This window comes from Lineus longissimus, chromosome 1 (assembly GCF_910592395.1).
Source record: "Lineus longissimus chromosome 1, tnLinLong1.2, whole genome shotgun sequence".
In the NCBI taxonomy this organism is placed as follows: Eukaryota; Metazoa; Nemertea; class Pilidiophora; order Heteronemertea; family Lineidae; genus Lineus; species Lineus longissimus.
The window spans coordinates 20183940-20205860 of NC_088308.1; the positions used below are offsets into that span (position 1 = coordinate 20183940).

General features: G+C 36.7%; 1 protein-coding gene across 26 annotated transcripts in view; it reads left to right on the forward strand.

Annotated features, from left to right (window-relative positions):
• The window catches only part of LOC135491121 (collagen alpha-1(XIII) chain-like), a 64837-nt gene that overhangs the window by 19625 nt on the left and 23291 nt on the right, over positions 1-21921 (forward strand). For 10 of the 26 annotated variants that reach the window (XM_064776788.1, XM_064776918.1, XM_064776885.1 and 7 more), the window contains exons 4-24: positions 1175-1210; positions 1571-1597; positions 1968-2027; positions 2581-2616; positions 3766-3801; positions 4096-4131; positions 4465-4536; positions 6276-6356; positions 7165-7263; positions 7561-7587; positions 8026-8061; positions 8319-8363; positions 8900-9052; positions 9724-9831; positions 12890-12952; positions 14470-14568; positions 14860-14931; positions 16537-16581; positions 17066-17098; positions 18078-18113; positions 19416-19451. In XM_064776788.1, coding sequence (XP_064632858.1) covers positions 1175-1210; positions 1571-1597; positions 1968-2027; positions 2581-2616; positions 3766-3801; positions 4096-4131; positions 4465-4536; positions 6276-6356; positions 7165-7263; positions 7561-7587; positions 8026-8061; positions 8319-8363; positions 8900-9052; positions 9724-9831; positions 12890-12952; positions 14470-14568; positions 14860-14931; positions 16537-16581; positions 17066-17098; positions 18078-18113; positions 19416-19451 — 1236 coding nt within the window. Of the gene's footprint in view, positions 1-1174; positions 1211-1570; positions 1598-1967; positions 2028-2580; positions 2617-3765; positions 3802-4095; positions 4132-4464; positions 4537-4801; positions 4871-5242; positions 5273-6275; positions 6357-7164; positions 7264-7560; positions 7588-8025; positions 8062-8318; positions 8364-8899; positions 9053-9723; positions 9832-10834; positions 11006-12889; positions 12953-14469; positions 14569-14859; positions 14932-16536; positions 16582-17065; positions 17099-18077; positions 18114-19415; positions 19452-21921 lie in introns of all 26 variants that reach the window. The other 16 variants (XM_064776794.1, XM_064776860.1, XM_064776911.1 and 13 more) reach the window with 11 other exon arrangements.

The following is a 21921-nucleotide window of genomic DNA, read 5'->3' on the forward strand; positions in this document are numbered from 1 at the left end:
CGACAGACATATATTTCGTTTTTTGTTAAAAAATAACATGCCTTGCTTTATGGTGAAGGGAAAATGTACATAAAGTGTCTAGATTCTAACAGCTTTTATATTCCGTTTCTAAAACTACAGAAGCAAAACTCCTGAATGAATGGCTCAAATCTATGAACATTTATTTTAAACGACAACAGCCAAATACAAAAAAAATGGCAAAATACAAGTAACCATGTTTTTTTTGTGACGTAGCTGGAAATATACTAAAAAAGATGACTAAAATTTACAATACATCTCATAGTTGCCAACCCAAACCATTTAATTACATAGATCATCTTAAAAAAGCATGTAACTGCCCAGAGAACAACATGTAATCAAGAAGAGGTCTTACAATTTCCTTCCGTGTTTTTATTCTTTTCATTGCTAATCCTTCTCATGCCAATTTCTTACAGCCGTCATTTTATCTCAATTGTCACGATTGTTACATTTTTTTGTTTACTCCTTTAAACAACCCATTTCCTAATTCTGTATCATCTTGTGAATTTTCTCACTGATGGTCAGGCACATGTATCTGACTCTTGAAAGCAATGATTATGTTTTGGATAACTTGATCCGTTGCATAATCTAGCGCAGATTTCTTTATCAACACAGTGAGGAAATTCAGCCCAAATTCTAAACTGAATGCTTTCCCTGACTGTTAAGAATTTATGAGATGCTTTGCTTTACTTATTTGATATCATCATCTGGTTAAGGATGTCATCCCATCTGTTTTTAGTGATACAAGAAATTTGGTCATACCTTTTGACAAAGAATGATGAAACTTCTCGACAATCTTTTTGAAAGTAATGCGTCAATAGAATTTTTATGGCCATATGCTTCGAGAATATTTTAGGAAGGATTATTACAAATGCCTGCTATAGGAGTATGATGCATTACTAGAGTCTGTGTAACCGTTGGTAAAGGCAAGAATTAATAAAGAAAAACATTCTTGGTAAAGGTAATACTAATACTAAGACAAAGAGCAGCTGACTTGCCTTAGCAAAGATTGGCATTGGTGTAGGAATAACTGCTATAAGTCACAAGAAGCAGATGGGATGGCTATCTGTCTACATTGGCTTGCAAGTGGTTTAAGTTCTTGCAGTCATTTTCATGTGAATGAGTAAAAGATATTTTTGACTGTGTACATTTTCAGGGAGCCATAGGATTACCAGGATGGCCGGGGCCAAAGGTATGCTGTTTGAAGTTGTGTAATTCTTTTATATCTCTTACTGAAATGGAAATCACAAGATCAGTTTTGACTCCGAGCAGTAGGAACTGTGGTATTGTGCTAAATGTCTAATGGGACTGCCATAGAAGAAGAAGAAGAAGAAGAAGAAGAAGAAGAAGATAAGAAAGAAGACACATCTGAGCATACTTAATCATGATAAAGTAGGGCCAGAATTTAATGAATCGTTGAAAGAATGTGGGGGGGGGGGCAAAGTACAAAAGGAAGATAGATGTCGAGTAGGATTATGGCCAAGGAGGACATGTCATATAAGAAATTAGCATTGATCAAATGAAATTAAGCTGTTTTTATCTCCAATTTCAGGGTGTGAAAGGAACAGCAGGAAATAAGGTAAGCATTTGTTTTTGTGGAAGCTCACGCAATATATGATACTTATGACTTTTGTATCAAAACCTGACTACTGTGAAAGAACTTGAGTGAGTTGAGAGACAATTATCTCATAGATAATTGTTCCTGATATTGTGATGATGTTGGTGATGTTGATGTTGTTGATGATATTGATGAAAACAACAAGCTGGTTCCCTCCTTCAATACTATAGTATACGCAGACCTTACCTCTCAAACATTTTCGAGTTCCTAGTCCTTAACAGAAAAGATTTTCATGCAGCAGAATTTTTCATGCAATAGGCAATTCTACATTCCTCAGTAATATACTAATTATCATTTCTTAGTAACTCACGATCTCTTGATCCTTTTCCAGGGTGAACCGGGTGATATGGCAAATTTTCTAACAGAGCTACGGGGACCTCCCGGACTACCAGTAAGTCTTACCCAATCCTGTCTTAGAAGGTTTAATCCTTATACCATGACTCAGTTGATGTTTCTTTGCTGAGATGACTTAGGAGACAGAAATATATGTCGAGTCTTTCTGAGAAAATGGAAATAATTATTTTCATGTCTGAGAACAAACCTTGGTAAGCAGTTAAGGGAAACTTCAAGGAGATTACACTTTTGTGAACCTATATGGTGGTAGGAGTCACTCACACAATCTCAGGCATTGTTTCCCTCTGTATTCTGAAAAAATCAAATGTACACAATTGAGGATTCTGAACTTGTAGTCTTCCCTCTTTTGTCACCAAACTGTGAAGTGGGAGCAAAGGTGGCATAGCAAAGTCTAAACCAGGGGTCTCACTACAAGCGAGTTGCAGGGGTCAAACACATAGCAATGGTTTATAATACAGCTGGCTTGTATTAAGACAACTTTCAGAATGAATATAACTAATAGTCTGTGGGTAGGTTTAGACTGCTGCTATATTCAAGATCAAGATCAACTGGAGGCTGGAAATTGAATTTCTTGTATTTCTTTTTTCCAGGGACCAAAGGGTTCGAGAGGATTCCCAGGATTCCCGGTTGGTTCACCTAAACTACCCAGCATGCCCTGGCAAGGCGTTCACACCTAACACCAACAACAATTTCTACTAAAGGAACTGTTTCGTGATTCTACTGATGAAATATCTTAACCATTGTTGATTAAATCTTGTTTTGAGTGGGTTGTTGTTTTATCTTACTATCAAGCTGGGTTGTTTCATATCTTGGTAGATGGCAGTCTTTCAATTGCAACACAGACTAGCAGTTTTTGTTGCAGAGTTGTGCAACATTATTCGCATGAGATGAAATATTGGACTGCGGGGGGTCGTTGCAGAAAAATTGGGGGAGGCCTGCTTGCTATGAATCAGGAGTCATGAGTTGACAAAATAGATAGTTTAGAATACCTCCCCAGCTTTTTGAAGATTATTGGTAAGCTCGAATTGAATAAGTTTACCAAGATATAAGATGACTTTTGCTTAGTGTTTTGTTTACAGGAACTGACTGCATGGATTTCGAACTTTGAGGCAGGATGCAGAATTCGAAAGAGGATGTGAATTTTGAGCATTGCTGATGTTTTGATGAAGTTTTGAACTCACCCACATTAACCCCTTTTCGTTGAATTTCTTCTTAAATAACGAGGTATTTTTGTAATTTCTGCATGGCTGGGAAATTGGCATGAGTTTGAAGTCTTAACCAATTAAATGCTGCCCAACTGCATATTGTTCTGTCTATTTATATTTTTGAAAATGTCTATGCTTTACACAGTTGTAAGTAGAGTGTCTGAGGAACTCCTCTAAAAACTATTGGGAATCACAACAAATGACAACATGATGAAGCTTAATCTGGCTGACCAGTCTGCCTTTAAATGCTTGCATTATATATAGCATGCTATAATGTCTTGATGAAATTGACTTTGATGCATTGCCTGCCCAGAATAGATATTATTTAGTCTGTACTTAAACACAAATTTGAGGTAAAGTGTAAAAATCTACCACTTCATAAGCATGATGCCACTGACTGGATGTCGCTAAATGCTGGCTGACCGCTCACTTAGACTTAGATTTTGCTTGCATTGTAAAAAAGCCCAATATAGAAATACAGAGAAAAATATCAAGGAGAATTGTCAATTACACAACTGTAGTGTGTTTTACCATGTGCTTGTGTTGACTCAAGTTTTCTCTGTATTCTAGGGTCCCATTGGTGTAGCTGGCGCACGAGGGCTGCCGGTAAGTATTCTCAATAGGCCATGTGCCTTATGATATTACAGTGTATTCACTTTCTGAAAATGAATATCATCTGTTTCTTTACCCACAAACAGTGGTTGTAAATATACCATGGACCACTCTGTGACCATGATTGGTATATGAGGAGAATGTATATTTGAACAGGATTTACGGCAGGGTATGGTGTGTTTCTATCTGGTGCCACAACATGCAAAACAAAACTGCATTCACATGCATTGAAGGTCACAGCTATGTAGAATCTGTAGCGTTTTTATTCCTTATTTGATTTTTTTTCAGGGAGAGGCTGGAGGAACTGGAGGCAAAGGTGACAAGGTACGCAAGACAGAAGATTTAAGGCTACCAGAGTCAAGAAATGCTTATTCAAATGAGAAGTGTTGAATGACTAGGTCATCCTTTGGCATCATAAGCTGTTATTGATATCTTATAGTACCTGTGGTGGTCTTTAAACTCCTTTTAAGTGATCTGGAGTCTGGTTGGATTACATAACAATATCCTCAGCAGTCAGTGAATTATGAATGATTATTCACAGAAGGAGTTTGTTAATGAAAAATTGGCAAAATTCATTATGTTTTGCACGCGTGAGTTTGATTGTTTATTTGGCAGTTTATGATAACTCAAATTCAATGTATGTTTTTTTGTCCATAGGGTCTTCAAGGTATAAAGGGATTGAAAGGTGATGCAGGACTACCAGGCTTTGACGGGATTCCAGGACAAAAGGTAAGGGTGTTTCCTATCTAATTTTCCACATAGTGCGCCCTTCGATTGTAATATATTGTAATATTTATTTGAGCATTTGTTTATGACATTTTAATTTCTTTTCATTACCACTAGAACCTTTGTTTATGCCATTGTAGGTTCAGAGCTTGATACTCTAAGGAGGTCATTAATGAAAAAAAATTATTTGTTTCCAAACGCCACTAAAACCTTATTGAGTTTTTATTTTACTAGCGATCAAATCCAGTACGTTATTCTTTTATTTTAGGGCCTTAAGCGTTCTGTTAAGTTGATGGATGGGGATGTAGAAAAAGTTTTAGATATTATACAAATGAAGGTAGAGTAGCGATTGCATCGTTCGCATGGCCCTTCCATTGACAACCTTTAATTAATGAAATTACTGATAGCTATTATTTTCTTTTCACTAAATTGTGGTTCCATGATTTTCTTTTTTGATGACCTGGATTTGGTGCTGTGTGTAAATCAGGTAACAACAGAGATAATAATATAGCCTCTGCACATACTCTGTTCGTGCTCTGTATTCTGAGAAATGATCAAATTAAGTCAGATTCTAACAGATTAATGATTGATGTATGCATGGCGGTTGAATGGGAGTGAGATTGTCGGATTGCGGAGGTCAGTTTTAAAAAATTCTTTTAACAGTTTTTCACAGGAGCAAGAGAACTGATGCATATTTGTGTTCTTTCAGGGTTTAGAACAAAAAATATTAATGCTGAAGGTGCGGTAGTCCATTCTCTTCTACTGTGCATGGTGTTAGCAAAGAAATGAATGCAAGGACATGTCAACATTCTATAAGGATTCTCATCAATAAACCTGTCATTAAAGTTCTGTTTTTAGTCACAAACATTAGTTTATATGTAATTCTGTATCATGAAACCATTCGATATGTCTGAACAATTTTAATTCTTGTCTGGGCCTGAAAAAGTTTGGTGTATATCCACCCTTCCCAAAAATATACCTGGAATAAAGCACCATACAGTGTCACTTCAGAAGTTATGGACTTGGTGTGTCAGGCGAGCTGTGCTTTGCACAGTTCTGATTTCCTCGATTGCAAAATGAGGCAGTCACTTGGATTAGCAGGGACTGAAGGGTGGAATGAATTTAGGACAGTTATGTCCTATGAATCACCACATTTTACCATACCAGCAGAAAACAAAGCATTTTTGACAAGTTTCCAAATACAAATAACTGACAGGTTTTGTTGATTAGAATCCTTCCTCATCTTGTTAACTTGTATCATTTTCAGACTAATAACAGCAATACTCAGATCATGTTTCATCAACGCATGTGGTAGTCTGTTGACTCGATTGAAAGTATTGACGAAGCTGCCAGGATTTGTTCAAAATCAAGGCAGAAGTCTAGAGATTATGTCAGGCTCGCACTTACGATATTTATTGAGTTCATTCGTAGGGGTGCTAAAGATGCATCGACAAATATACACAAACAGGTTGTGAAACACTTGTGTACATTTTCGGAACCACTCCCTATACTAGAACTCGTATTCTGTAAACAACATAAGTGCGGACCCTTCGAGACACTTCTGCTTTGAGATGCCATATAGAGGGGTTGCAATGATGTCACTATTTGCATGGGGTAGCGTGAACTGAAAAATGGCTTCCACAGCAATGGCTAATACTGATTTACTACAACCCTTCACTGTACGCGGAATACTCACTGACTGATAGCATGTTTGCATGATCCCTGCATGTCTCTCCTTGAAGGGTGACCGTGGTCCACCTGGGCTCCCTGGTTTGACTGCATCCATGGAACGGGAAGCTGAGATACAAATACTGGCATTGAAGGTGAGACAAGTTAGCCAAGAAGGTTCCATAACCCAGTCAGTGGTGCCTGTCTGAGTTTCGACTTATCATTAGAATCATATGATACCAAATATACTGAATCAATCTTTGTGTTGCTGCTTGAAAAGGCACTGTTTGGCAGTGTGGCCTGTCATGTGGCTGTAGGTGTAGGCATTTCTCAAGGTAGGAGGGAAAGATGAATCTGCATGTACATATCCCACTGATCGCTGAAATATTGCTTTTTGGGACCTTTTGAAGTGTTGCATGACATCACTGTTAATGTCAGACGTATCAGACACAATTGAGTCACACTATACGATCGAGCCTTGAATGAAAGTCACACTGTTTCTATTCAGTTGAGATTGATGATTTTGTTTAGAATGTGCCATTTCAAATTATCATATCAATCAGTTTGTTTTAAATTAAAAAGTAGTCTAACAAGAGAATAGTTAAAACCCTGCATAATTGATTATCAATTAGAACTTGACTCAATGCATTTGGCATGGTTTTACCGCTCACGTTTGGTTAAATGCATTGCATAGATTTTTTTAATGTACATGTATTTTGCATTGTTGAGGAAACCCTTTGAACCTGTATGGAAGTTCTGAACTTGGGCATGTTGCCCTTTCCTATCCAAAAACCACTGATCAAAATATACCTTCCCTAATGTCTACGGGGTACTTGGGCCATCCCCATTATTCCTGATGACACTAACAATGCCGATGCAGGTTCTACGGGTTTATAGGAATGCACAGATTTTAAAATGGTATTGCATGAATAATAATATCATGGTCGTTTTGCGCCACTTCAGGGGGAACCAGGTGAGAAGGGTCCGGAAGGTCCACGTGGACTGCCTGGCCCATCAGGATTGCCAGGATTTGATGGATTACCTGGTGAATCCGGAGAGTTGGTAAGTGGTTGGATGAAGCAACAAGGTCAAAGGTTAAGGTTGAGGTTTTGATATCGAGTATTGGAATAAGCTAGAGACTCCAAGGAAAGTTGTTTGCTCATTGGTGGCAAACTGAATATGCGTTAGCTGCCAAAATTATGGTGTTTTAACACCATAATTTTGCATTACAGTTGAAATTTTCAAGCTTGTAGTGCATGTACAAAAATTGTGAAAATTTCACTGTTTTGCAGTGTGAAATTATTAAAAATGAGTTGGTAAAATTGTTAAGTGTTTCATTTTGCTCTCCCTTTGTTCCAGGGTGAAAAAGGTGATCGTGGATCGGGGGTAAGAGACATTTGTTTGTTACTTTCTCTCATTTGTTCTGAGTTAACTAAACCGTTGGTAGAGAGATCCTGTTTCTTTGCAAATTACATAGCTCTACTCTAAATTGAGAAGGAGGCCAGTGGAATATTTGTTAAAACACAAGTGTTTTAATTACATTAGGAGTTTATGGGTTCAACTATTGGAAGGATCAGCACTGTGTCCTCACGCATGACACCAGACCAAACATTGCTTTCTCCAACCAGGACAGGAGTAAGGAGTGGGTGCCAGTCCTGGTTGGGAAGTTCCCTGTGATGAACCAGCATACAATAGTGATACTCCTCTAATCGCTTGATACTATGGATTCGGGATAAGGTGGCCAGATGAGCCATTCGGCTTGGGCTTTTGGTTCAGCAGTCTTAACTGCAAAATGTCTAAAATGTCTCCTCTTTGATGTTACAGGGTCCATCAGGAAAGGATGGATTACCAGGCATGCCAGTAAGTAGGGCAGGACAATAAACAACCAACTCATCATAAATTTTACTTTTTAAGGAATTACAGAGATTTTGATATGCGGGTCGTAGTGTTTTAAGTGCTGTGCCCTAAGGAATGACAAATGCTCCTTCATGAGGTGTCTTGATTACATAGGTTACTCTTTGTAGGAATGACCCTGCAGTGTCAAACCAAAATCAGGGTATCCTGCTGATAGATGGTCGATTAAAGGTAGTTTAGCTGTGTCATGGTTGTTATTTCAGGGAGAACCAGGACCCAGAGGACCCACAGGATTACCAGGACGACCAGTAAGTTAAAGTGACCAAATATCCTATATAATCAAAATTGTCATTGTTATTGTAGCCAAATGATATGACCAGCTAAATTTTAGGTAGAACTATCACAGAGTGAATTCAAATCATATCATGTTTCAATAACCTGAAGCATGACAATTTTGCTTCACCAATTAGAAAGTGTGGCGCACATGTAGTGTCATATTAGATAACACCTTTGTAATGACAGTGTCATCAGAGCTAATTCAAATGGCTTTGCCCTTCATCTAGTGAAATAGATGCATGTGTGTTGTCATATTAGGTTTTAAAGTCAATAAATCTTGTATTTCAAACCTGCATCCGTTTTCAGTGTACAGCAATTCGTTTGATTTTCTGCTTGATAGGAGACATATATTTGCCAAGGACATGGTTCTCTCAGTAAAAGTTAAGCCATTATAAGCAGAGCATATGTTTTTTCAGTTACCTTTTTTTTCATAAGTTTGTACAGCCAAATCAGAAACAAGTCGTTTGTAAAGCAACCCACTCTGATATTATTTTTGCCCCCATTCTAGGGTATAGGGGGTAGAGCAGGTGCCATTGGTCCGAAGGGCCGAGATGGGCGTATGGGAGAACGTGGTTACCCTGGGTTGCCCGGTCAGAAAGGTGAACCTGGCCTTGGTGGATTACCTGGTTTACCAGGCTTTAAGGGAGGAGCGGGTAGTAAAGTGAGTCTTAGTGGGATATAGGCATGTTGCATGTATCTAAAGAAAGGATTGTGACCATTATATCCTGAATGCTGACCGAAAGTGCATGCCATACCTAAGATTTCCCAAACTCATAATATAGTGAAAAGTGCACTTTTCTACTATCTAAGAGTTGAAACAAATTTGGAAAAATGTCAAACATTTCCAGAAAAATAGGTGGCTTGAAGCATGTGTTCATGTGAAGTGTCTTTCTCCTAGATAAGGTGGCTCTTGGACTCGACGATCATTTGATATGTTGATACAACCAAAAAATCCAATATTTGTCTATAAATTATTGTGGAGAATTCAAATTACAAAACAAATTCAAATATGACCTAATGATGTTTTGAAAAAGCATGCCATTTTGCATGAACCATATGTATACATCACCAGTAAAAGTAATTTGATAGTTTCAGAGTGACACAAGGTGGTAAGAACAAGATTTAACATTTATCATAATGATATGTTCAGCTGAGTAGTGTACATTGATATAATTGAATCACACTCTCTCTAATCATCATATCAGCCTTTGTCCCATTTCAAGCCACTTTTTGAGTTCTGCAATACTGTGGTAAGTGCCTACTTTGCTTTGTTGCGTCAGGGACCATTAGGAAGATGAAGTGCCCTTAGCTATACTTAACTTGAATTTTCAGGGGGACAAGGGTGAACCAGGCGATACAACTCTTGGTGGCAGCACTGTATCAACACTGAAAGGCTTCATTGAAGGACCCCAAGGACCCCCAGGACCACCCGGACGAAAGGTAGGTCGTCTTGAAACCAATAATGAGATTGTTTGTACTAACATAACAATTTGCAATTTTTGTTTTGGCCGATTCATCTACATTTCAAGTTCTTCCCTGTGCCGTTTTTGATTGACGTTTGTTTTTTATCTATTCTCCATCTTCAATTTAATAATGTCTCCATCTTTGGGATTAGATCTGGAATGAATATTTCCGTAATTAGCCACAACTTGGTATTTATAGTATGTGTACATCTGTCTACACAATAGCATTGCTAAAATTTATATCAAGTGCTTATTTACACTATTAGAAATTTTCAAATTTTACTTAAATTTTCAAGTTTTTGAATAAATGGAGTAGCCTTTAAAAGAATTTTTTTTTTCAAAGCACAAACTATCAAGAAGTCAATGCTTCAGTCACACACAGATCTGCTGTACTGGGCAACTAACTTTACGTTACTTTCTTACCCTTTGAATTCTCATCAAAATTAAGTGTGCTTTGCGTATAAGGGAAAGTAGAGAGGATGTTATAGTCTAACTTCACATATATAGAAGATACATGTAGAATGCCACCAAATCTATCAAATGCACAAAAAAGCAGTCCGCTACAGTTGTTCTGCCTAACTCTTGCAGTGCTGGTTGTGACTGCAGCATTTACTTAGGTTACTAGTTGAATGCAGGGGACTAATGTCAAGTTTTCAATTTCTGCGGTAACACAGATTCATTTAGATGATAATAGCAGTGGTTGTATATCTGAGCATCTCTTCATAGGGGATGACAGTTCCCTTGTCTTGAGTCACATTTCGAAATAAAAAGCCTGAGTTGGTTTGAACATATCCGTTAAACTAACCATCTTCCTTTGACATTAATTGCATGGCTAGAAAACTATAAATTAGGTCAGATGATGGATAATGTCGCAACCAAGGGGTTTCCTCTTGTGGTAGGGAATGGCAGTCCCTTGGCCCATCCCACTGGTTACCCCTCGCATCTCTACTAATCTCAGCCCTCTCTTATTTGCATGTCAGATTAAACGGACCAACTCATGTCAGATAGAGGTGGTGCGCTTGTCGAACGGTCGGTCTCGAAGACGCGTGCGCTGTAGGCGCCATGCTCTAGGGGGCGACCCAAGGAAGGTGTCTGGAGATAAAGATGTGGTATTCACCAAGAATAATGGAGAGTTTAAATACATGAAATATGTAAGATTTCCATCTTTGATGTTGTAATCTGTGACTTAATTCTTTCATTTTTTCTTAAACTTTTCCATATCCTGTCATTTTCTATTTTTTTCTTCAATTTACCAAAACAATCTTATACAGAAAATGGGCAAAATTGTGGGTAAAGCAAAATCATGTGAGGAACCAATTTGGTGCCATTGGCAAATTGACAACAACATTGTATTGCCCCTGTTCAAATGGTCAATCAAGAAAAACAATACCACACCTTCGTTTGGGGATAATTGCTTCTATTTAGTCTTTAGATTCAAAACTGAACTTGAAAATTTCGTTGTTGTTATGTCTGTAATTCCTTTTTGTGATCAGTCACAACCAGCACTATCATGCTTTATTCTTTAAAAATGTGTAGTCATTTGTTAGTGCTTGCATGCTTTTTAACTATCATTGCCTTTCACTTCAACTGAACTTGGTTAATGATACTTAATACTATCAGAAGAGTGTCAGCAAATTTAGTTGAACTAATATTTTGACATTTGGCAATGACATCTCCTAGTTATTTCTAACTAGTCAAACATTCAAATAGACTTGTATGATTCTCATTCTCACGAACTGTAAGAGGGTCACAACTTGAAAAGTTATTTTTTTGCAGTCCTGCTTTTAAATGACAATTTTCATCTTCTTTATACTTTAGAGAGAAACAATTTCCAAATGTCAGAACATTACATGGTAATTTGTCAGTGTTCCTGTTTTATAAAGTGTTAACTTAAATGTCCAGTCGTTTCTTGGTGTTTTTCTCTTGTCTGGCATCAACATAAGCAAACTGTCTCCATCTGCATGAATAATAGCAACATACATGTATCATTTACTAATCAACCATTGTCTCCTTCCAGATATTATTAGGTTAATCAAATTTGGCAGAAAACCTTAACAGGTGAAAGACTGGGGAAAAAATACCATTACTATATATTGTTGTTATTAATTGTTATTTTGTTTATAGAAATGTTAGTAATTTTTTTCAGTCGCAAAATCTTTTCAGAATTCTTTTTGGAATGCTGAACTTTCACCCTGATTACATTTTTACCAGTTTAAGCTAACTATTGGATTTGATCTTGTCGATAGTGCATTGAAATTTTGTTCACTTTATTGTACATGGTCTTGCCTTTGTTGAGATATGTTGTAGTTTGAAGTCATAAGATAACCTTGCATTTGGTATTCATACTCTAAAGAATGGTTTAATCAGTGAAATATCAAATCAATATTTTTCTTCATCATTTCCTTCCAATCCCGCTTTTTGATTTACAACAAAAATGCTTTGAACTTTTCTTTGAGGATTTGATTCAGTGCCATGGTTGGCTGGAACAAAATTTCATAATTGTGTTTCTGGTTACGCATGTGCATGAATATCAACTGTTAGGAACGTATTTAATGACATGCACATTCTTAACTGGATATAAAATATGTTAATTTTTTCCAGCTTCTGTCAACTGTGGCATTAATTCAAAGTCCTCAGAGGAGAAAACCACAAATCCTTTTTGTTCCTAGCTTGGGTTATTGATCAATATTTAGTGTGTTACCTCTCCCAGTTTTCTTTGATTTGCTGCATTCAACATCATCATCATACTCTTCCTACTAAATAGCCATTGATTACCCTATGGTCCTATAACTCAGTCATCCCCCCCCCTCCCGACCCAAAAACTTGGGCTATTTGTTCAGTTTCAACTACATTCTTGAACTGTAGAAAGAATTAATAAAATACTTTCTGATTTGAGAAGGGGAGAAATCTTCTTTCCCATCCACTTTCAAGAATATCCTAAATGCAGGTGACAAAGAACGATTCCTACTTGCGAAAAAGAAAATAAGATAGTGAAATCTTAAAATATCATTTAACATGTGTGTCCTTCACTGTAGGGTGACATAGGTGATCCGGGGGTTGAAGGAAAGAGAGGCAGACGAGGCAAAAGAGGCAGAAAGGTAGACAACAGAAAACTCTGCACAGAAAGAAGGACTGATGTATATACCTGGCCCGCCCTGCTGGAATGAAAGGCGGTCTATTTCAACATCTATTAAGAGCCATTGTAACGTTGGGACACCGATGGTATTGAATTATTGAAAACCGAAAACTTATATGAGCATTTTATTTTCACAAAGTGCACGACCTACTTAAAGGTTCAAGATGCAAAAGTACCCAAAGGGAAAGATTGACCAAAAAAGCCCTTGAGCAAAAATTCATATTTGAAATTGACCATGAATAGTCCTTGTGTTTTTGGAAAACAACCCACTCTCATGCGTATGACGTACTGTTTTGTCAAATGAAAATCAACAAATTTGATCAGTTGTCGTTGATGAAGAACACTCAGTGATGTCACCACTATCACAACTTTTGTGGCTCTTAATGATTGTTGCTGTAGAAAAGAATGTCGCTTAATAGCTCAAGTGAATCATATGCAACTGAATAGGATTGCATGTTAGAGTGGCTGATAAAACACATGCTCATTTGTAACAGAAACTCGTCCAAATGGACTTGTTGCATGATTTTGGCCATTTGCTGGTTGAATGAAATGCTTTTTCTCTTGCCTACTCCAAACCTTTTTGCAATAAGATGTTTAAGTGAAGGAGGACCAATGTCATTAGATGCATGCTGTGAAAAATCCACCACAACAGGACCCTCCATGTGTGCATGTGATGTTTGACTCTCATCTCCATCGAACATAGCATGGCTTCCTTAAGGATTTTATTTGGGCTTGATCAGTTTGCTTCTAGGTTGACCTTAAGCATGGCAAAGGAATTCGACCTTGACCCTCCTGACCTTTACTTCAAGGTCATGCATGAAGAGTAAGTAGAACGCTTCTTTATTTCTTGCCACAAAAGGTTTGAGCCAAGGAAATCCATAATATTTTGAGTCGAAATAGGAGAGCTGACCTTTTTGATGATGTCAAAAAATCCTTGGCTTTAACCATTTTAGCATCCTGAGGAAATCAGGCGTTAAAGTACGCAAACATTAACTCCTGATTTCCTCAGGATGAAATTTTAGAGACTCATCTTCAGTTAATTTTACCAATTTTTGAGTAATGTCCATGATCTTTCATCACTAAGTACTAAAATAGATTTAATTTTTTTCCATCATCTTCATTAGTTGACCTTAGGAGCCCTTTTGCTTATTTTTGCTAACTGATAATTTCTTTCAACATTAAGTCCTTATTAAGTTTTTACCTTGCTTCATCACCTCACAGCTAAAATCTTTTTCCTTGTATTTTTTAAAAGTTTACCTATACATGTAGTGTCAAAGTGCTTGCAGCTTGTACAACACATTTTGTTAAAGCATTTCACTATAAACCGTGTCCCTTCGAACTTGCTGAAGAATGTGTAACATTTCTGTGAATGATCTATATCCAATTTGAAACCAGTTTACGGTTGTTTCTCCCATTACAGCCATGCCTGATTGTTGCTTGTTGTTGATTGTTTTTTACTCTGTTTATTTCTGCCTGAAGGGAGATAATGGAAACACAGGATTGCCAGGTCTTCCTGGTCCTATCGGAGACCGGGGTTCTGCTGGCCAGAAAGGTGGCATGGGACTGCCAGGTCCACAGGTATTGAAATATTTTCTTCTTGGCATGGTATTTTTTGTAATTTTTCCGGAATTTATTTTCCACATTACTTTTTATGAACTGATGATTATGAGTGTCCCCTGCCTTTAACATGAGGCTAAATCGTTGGTACTTTTTCCTGGACATGCGAAGTTTCGACTATTTTGTTTGGTTTATACAATTACCTGAGATAGGTATATTTTATAGCAGTAATCTTCATGCAATTTATTATATAAAAACACTGGTAGATGTATTGCTTTTTACAAAATCATATGTTGTTCTTGGCCTCTGTAGGGTTCAGATGGTCCAAGAGGTCTACCGGGCATTGATGGTTTAAATGGTCAACCAGGAGCTATTGGTCCACCTGTGAGTTAGATAACAGACTTCGTTTCTTTGCATGCAAATCTGGGATATATTCTCAAAAGCAATGTCAGCAGCTGCATCAGAAATATGATATGTCATCACAGAGAGGTTGCATGTCCATGAGGTCCTGGGTGCTGTCAGACTTGGCAATTAGGCGGTGCATGCTGAATGAAACCATGGCAGTATGGTATTTTGTATTAAAGCCTTGATAATACAACGGCTGACGAGACTATTGATGAAAACTCTTCTTTTTAATAAATTTGCACTACTCCGACAACTATACTATCAGTAGCACTTGTAGATGTTAAATCACTTAAAATGTATGGAGTTGGGAAGAAATTTAATATAGCAGATACTTTAGACAATCTTTTTGACCAAAATGGCTATTCATGTTTTGAAACATTATCCGTTCACCGCCAGGGATGAAGATTTTTGTTAAATGTAATAGTTCATCAGAAAGCCATCAGATGTCTTCCCAAAAGATTGAAGAATCCCAACTTGCATGCCATGTCTTAAGTGATTTAAAAATTGTAGTCCACCAGATAGTATGTCTTAGATGCCAGCACTGCTGCAAGCTTACACTCTCTTCATCTCCTCTTACACTTCACTTTACGCCTTTCTATGACCTCTGCCATGTTCTGCCTTGCATTGCTTCTAGGGTCCACGCGGGTTTAAAGGTGAGGCAGGTGACCCTGGTAAACCGGGTCAAGATGGTGCAATGGGAAATCCTGGAATGCAAGGGCCCCAGGTAAGTATTGACACTCATCAAACAGATTTTTTTCACATTTCCAGGTTTTCCTTTCACAGTTTCAGCCATCACATTTCATACACACCCGAACATGCATTATATTACTTATGTTGATGCCAAAATAAACATAAAAGAATATATTTTCAATGTTAATAGTGAAAACGAGTATTATATATTAAATATATTGTGTATAATAAGAATGTTTCATTTTCATTTTCATTTCACTTTACAACCTCGCTCTATCTGAGGCCAGAATATTTGCTTGCCGTACTTAGATAGAAACATGTGATTTTTCTTTCTCGTAAATTATTTCAGATCATCAATCTTGCACCTGCTCTTATTATATCATATTTCCGTCACTTTATAACTCAGAATCAACAACACTGGCATGTATACAGATTAATTCACATGAGTTATTTTTTTCTGCCGAAGTATAAATGTGCTTTTTACACTGCTCTGCTCACCACAATGAAGATTCTGCATTTTTAACATTTTTCTAACCAGAAAATGATCTTCAGTGCATAAATTCATGAATTGGTTTTGGTAATTGCACCCGCTAATATAAAGTACTTTTGCTTTAACATGTATTGTATAGTACCAAAATTCAAACACTAACACATAAATGCACATTCAAAAGCAATCAACTCGAAAAATTCTAGTGATTTTGATCACAATAAAAGACTTTTGAAATTGAAGAAGTAAAAAGCACTAGACATGAAATTTCTTTCTTTCACATTTTGAACAAATTTCCGTTCCTACATGTCAAATGTTGGTCCTAGTGTTGAATTTCTTCTGAATCACCAACATCAGCCCTGCACTTTTTTCATTTGAGAATATTGTATGTTTTGTGTTTGTTTCAGGGTGAACCTGGCATCATTGAGGGAACTGGTGGAGATGGCATCACTGTAAGTTCATGTAAATTGTATTCTAAGGAACAATTCAGAAAATATTATTAGAAAACTACCTTTCGCATATTTGAGAAGTTTGGAGGTGGGAAACATTTTCATTTGGGTTAATGTTGTGGCGTGGGGGAATACCATTGAGTCGGAGATTGATAAGACAGGCATTTTATATATAAATTTGGTTCTACGATAAAACTTTATGACTCTAATGCATCCTGAATGAAACAAAATATAATCACTTTCTTTTATATGATGTTCTAGCTGTCATGATTAAAATTGTTTTGGTGCAAGCATCCAATTGGCAATAAATTTGTAGTTAATGGAAACTTTCCCATTCCTCAGAATGTTTCAAGGACTGTTATTCGGACTTCAACAAAAGTGAATCTTTTTCCTCTTTTCTTATAAAAATGTAGTTGTCTTCAGTACGGTCTTTCTTATAGACTGGAGTCTAAAATTAACAAGCATCAACTGTTTTTCTTTGTTGCAGATCATGGGACCTCCAGGTCCAGCCGGTAAACCGGTAAGACTTATATATTTCATGTCATTTTATCTGTGTACTATTATAAATGCACTTAGACAAAGGAAGTTAAATGAAGGGATCACAAAATATAAAGGTAGTATTGAAAATATCTTCTACTCTTATGGTAATGGGGCTTGTTATCTGTTCTTAGTTCGTTATACTCAATTTTTTAACTGTTTGATGCACACTTTGCTTAACTTGTATATAGGATAATACCGGGCAACTCACTTCACTTCCATTTTGAGAATGTTACTGGTCTTCACTTAAGCATTTGACTTACATTAATCGGTGATATTTTCATAGTTGCATTAGGTTTCATTGCACTGTAGTGAGGTGCTGAGGACAGATGCACTCTGCCAGGATTCCCGGTACTTGACCACAGTGCAATGCAACCAATGCAACTATTGGTACACTGCTGATGATGTACATGTATGTCAAAGAAATCAATGTCAAAGGTGGATAAGAGTGCGCAGATGCATATGCATAAGAATTTTCAACAGGGAAGACAAAAACGCTTCCTTATTGCTGTATGGCTTGTAAAAGCACTTTGGCAGTTGATGAAGAGTATACTGAGAGTGCCTTGATGTAATAATGAAATGTGTGTTTGTGAATATCGGTCACATGAACAAATTGAGTGGAGTGAGTTGTAAACTATAGAATACTGCTATCCTAATTATAATCTTGTGATCCTGACTGTAAACTCCAATTATAACAGTTCTTTAATTTTTGCAGAAGACAAAGTGAAGCCAGTACTTTTTTATGTCTGTGCTATTTTGGCTTGTATTCTCATTGGTATGAACTTGTATAATAACTGATGTCATGAAATGTTATTGTGATGGGCTAGTAGTAACATACATGAAATTGAAGTTATTGGAGTTTACAGTTCGCATTATTGTTCTTAGTATCATGTAGTCTAGCTTTTAAAGTTGCTTTTCTCACTATGCCAATTCTTATTTTTCCCATGTCGTACCGCGTCTAGGGCTCCAGAGGATTACAAGGACCTTCAGGTCTAAAGGTACGCATCTCAATGCAGTAATATCTCTCATGTTTTCCATGTTGGAGATCTACTCATATTTCATTCATAATATTCTTCCGATCATGCAAAAATTCAGTTTATGGGTTTGCCGTTACTCTTTGTACATTTTAGAGAAGAAAATGTACAGGGATTGCTGGTGACCATAAATTGGATATTGTGTCATTGGTGTCAAAATTGTATCTTACAAAACTAGTATCTTCAGGGCCGTTTGTGAACTGTAAGTTTTGTTAACTTGGTTCCAATATGGCAAAGTTGCCCATGTAGTAATTTACCATGTAGTGTATGGGGTCTCTCCTGCTTTTCCTGAGGCTATCACAGATTAACAGATAAGCCAACTAGCAAACTTGGATACAAGATCTAGTGGCCCATGATGTCAAAAAATTCTACATTGTGAATTTCAATTTAATCTCTTTGAATGAGAGTTACAATTACCAATTTACATGAAATATATTCTTACTCCTTGAAATCATATTTGATAAAAATGAACAAAAAATTACTAGTTCTGTTGTGATAATATTTTTGACATTTTTGACATGCATTTATTGATCATTCCACATTCCAGTTTGAATTTGATACTTTTTCCTATAAAAACTAATTACTAGTACACCAATTGACCACCAAGACAATGTATTAGATCATTCATTCGAATTCATTGCTGATATTATTATTTTGGCCTCATATTAGATTTGAATTGAACAACTAGTTTAGATTATTTTGAAGTTACATTATTTCTACAGATTTGAGCAGGCATTGTTGTACTTACTTGTTGAGGAAGTTGAATAAGAACTTCGAAGTATCAGCAGCTGGATTCATTGAAACAAAGATATGCCTGGACTTGGGAGGGCCAGTTTGTCTCGGTAGTCTTTGCTATACAACATCACTAACGATGGGATTAGGTCAGTGACAAATTTCCATGAATCTGCGACAGCGCTGAATTGAAGTTTTTACTCGAATTGAATGAATCCTTAGCAAGGTCATGACAATTCCCGCCTGATATCATTAGGTATTTCGTAGAACCTAGAAACTCATAATTACAAATAGGTTATAGCTTTGCACCATCCTCTTCAGGGAGCTTGTCAATATTCTTTGGGTCCAAAAAACGAACACTGTTTGTCACAGGACCCCCTCCCCTCCCCTGCCAACAAACACAAAAGAGGAATACATAATGTCCTTTTTTGACCCCATCACCCAAACGGTGTTCGTTTGATTTGCTTCATAACAATTTAGAATTGCACCCTTATGCATTCTTCACTCATTCTCTCTTTTGTGATATAATCGTAGGGGGAACCAGGTTTACATGGCCTAGATGGCGTGCCGGTAGGTTTATGATGTGTGCTGATATGTGGCGCTTTATGCAGAACTAATGTCTCAAGAATACCTTGAATGCTACAGGCTCAAGGCATTCTTGGCTTGATTCTGCATGGAGCCCACTTCTGTATAATAGGTCTTATCTATAAAGCATAGGCGGAGTGTAAACAAGAACAGCATGGACACAGCACACTTCAACATCACTACCTAATGTTTATCTCACAATAAAAAAACCTTCACTATAGCCTATGTTAACTTCAATATCAATGGAAGTCCCTATATTATAACTTTCACATTGATGTAAAGAACATTGATTTTAAGGCATGCTCTAGCAACTCTTGTGTGTCACACATATCATTATGATTAAAAATTAATTAGGGCCTTCACTTTTAATTTCTGAAGGTTTTCATATGAACTAATGCCCTACTCTTAATCAAGAACTTATACAAAAAGTGATTGGATTATATGACATCAACAGTTATAACTTTTTAAATTATACCAGGATAAGTTATAATACTCAGGATAAGTTATAATAAGTTATAATTATAATACACAACTGTTGATGTCACACAAATATCATAATGGTATCGATTTCCTTTGATTGATGATGAAATGAATCAAATTCTTATCGTAGTTGATAATTTTATTGAACTTAAGGATAAATATCAAAATAAGAATCGATGTTAAATGCAATAAAAGGCCATGAATGATGTCCAACATCTGATGCTCAGACATGTTGAAATCCGTAGCTGTACACATGATATAAAGTTTAAATCATGATATTATCATCTTTGCCTGATTAAAATTTCTGTTATACATAAGAATAGGCTGGAGTAAAGAACGCAGTCAGTCATTCTACATTGATTTCAATTTTAAAATTAACATCATCTCATTTCAGATTGTTGAAAACTTATAAACTGATAATAACTTCTGATATTTATTCATCATACCTTGTCATAAATATTGTCAGGATTCAAAACTGCTTGAAATTGCTTCAGGAAGTTACATCCTGAAGGAAATTGTTATCGATACTAGTGCCAAAATTAATCTCTCTGAAGTTTAACCAAAGAAAGCATTATTCATTAGTTTAAAGAAATCTTTCTCGAAATCTGTTTTGTCTACCAAAAAATGTATTGGCGGATTATGAAATTTCTGGCTGTTTTTCCAAAAAAAACTTCGTTGCTCTCTATTCTGTAGGTGGAATTACGTTTTGAACGCACCTCTTTCAACAATCCAAGAAAGAGCAGTGGTCCTGTTTATTTATGGCTTGTGACAGGTTTCATTTGACTACGACCAGGGGACACTTTATAACATCTATGCCATAACACTTTGTTGCATTGGTTCTTGTGTCAAAACATTGGGGGAAACCGGGTGTGACAATTAACACACGCAGCAACTGCTTACATTCATACACTGAATCACTACAGACAAACTAAGGCCATAGCTGCTTCTTACACAAGGAGGACTCGTCCTTCTGCTTTTACTAGTACTCACTTCACCTGCCATTCTAGATCTACACCCATCCAACTAGTATAACTCCTACCTCTAGCTCATACCAAGCAGTAAATAAAGGCAGCAATCAATCAGCAACCTGCACTCTTGTAATGCCAAAAACGGCACACGAAAACTAATTTGTCAATCTGATGCTGTTCAGAGACTCCTAAGCAAGGCATTGCGAAAGGTTGCCGAAACTGCCATGTGACCTATAACTTGACCATCTATTTACATCAAGCTCTATTGTCCAGAGTCCTAACAAACAATTTAAAACAGGACTATATCACGTGCTAGATTCATGTCATTGGTGAAATAAACCAAAGAGACTGAATGTGAATCTGATTATTTACGGGGTAAAGTGTGAGATTGCTGATTGATAGGTGCCACTAAACTACCATGCAGTGTCATCCCATCATCAAAGGGGTCAGCATTACATTTATATTGAAGTGAGTTTTTGAAATACTTTAAGATTGGTTTGATAATGGTCCTCATGCTGCAAAAATTTCAAATATTATGAAAGTATATTGCATGAATTTTGGACAAACTTCATGGTAGTCGTCTAGAATAACAAGGTAACTGCATGGTTTCCATCTTTTATTTCATTCTTTTGTTATCTACTAATCTATTCTTCAATCATTCTTCAAATCAACAGTAACCTATAATCAAAATTCTCACTGAGTTAACCTCAAAGTAGTAATCAGTTTCAAATGCATTGCTGCTTAAATTAAGAACCGCTTAAATTAAGAACCGTTTTATCTGGTTTTGATTTACTTTCTTTCAACTCAGCTTGTTTAATTTCTCAAAACAATTTGAATTATTCTATAAAACGAAGAACGTATGTAGATTAGTTGATGATATATGATTCTGTTTGAAAAGTTATGTCGATTAATTGGACCTATTACTTGCTAGATTTAGCATGATCTGTCATCCACTGTTTGGAACTTCTCTCTAAGACCTGTTCACTCCGTGGGCTAATCTCAACTCT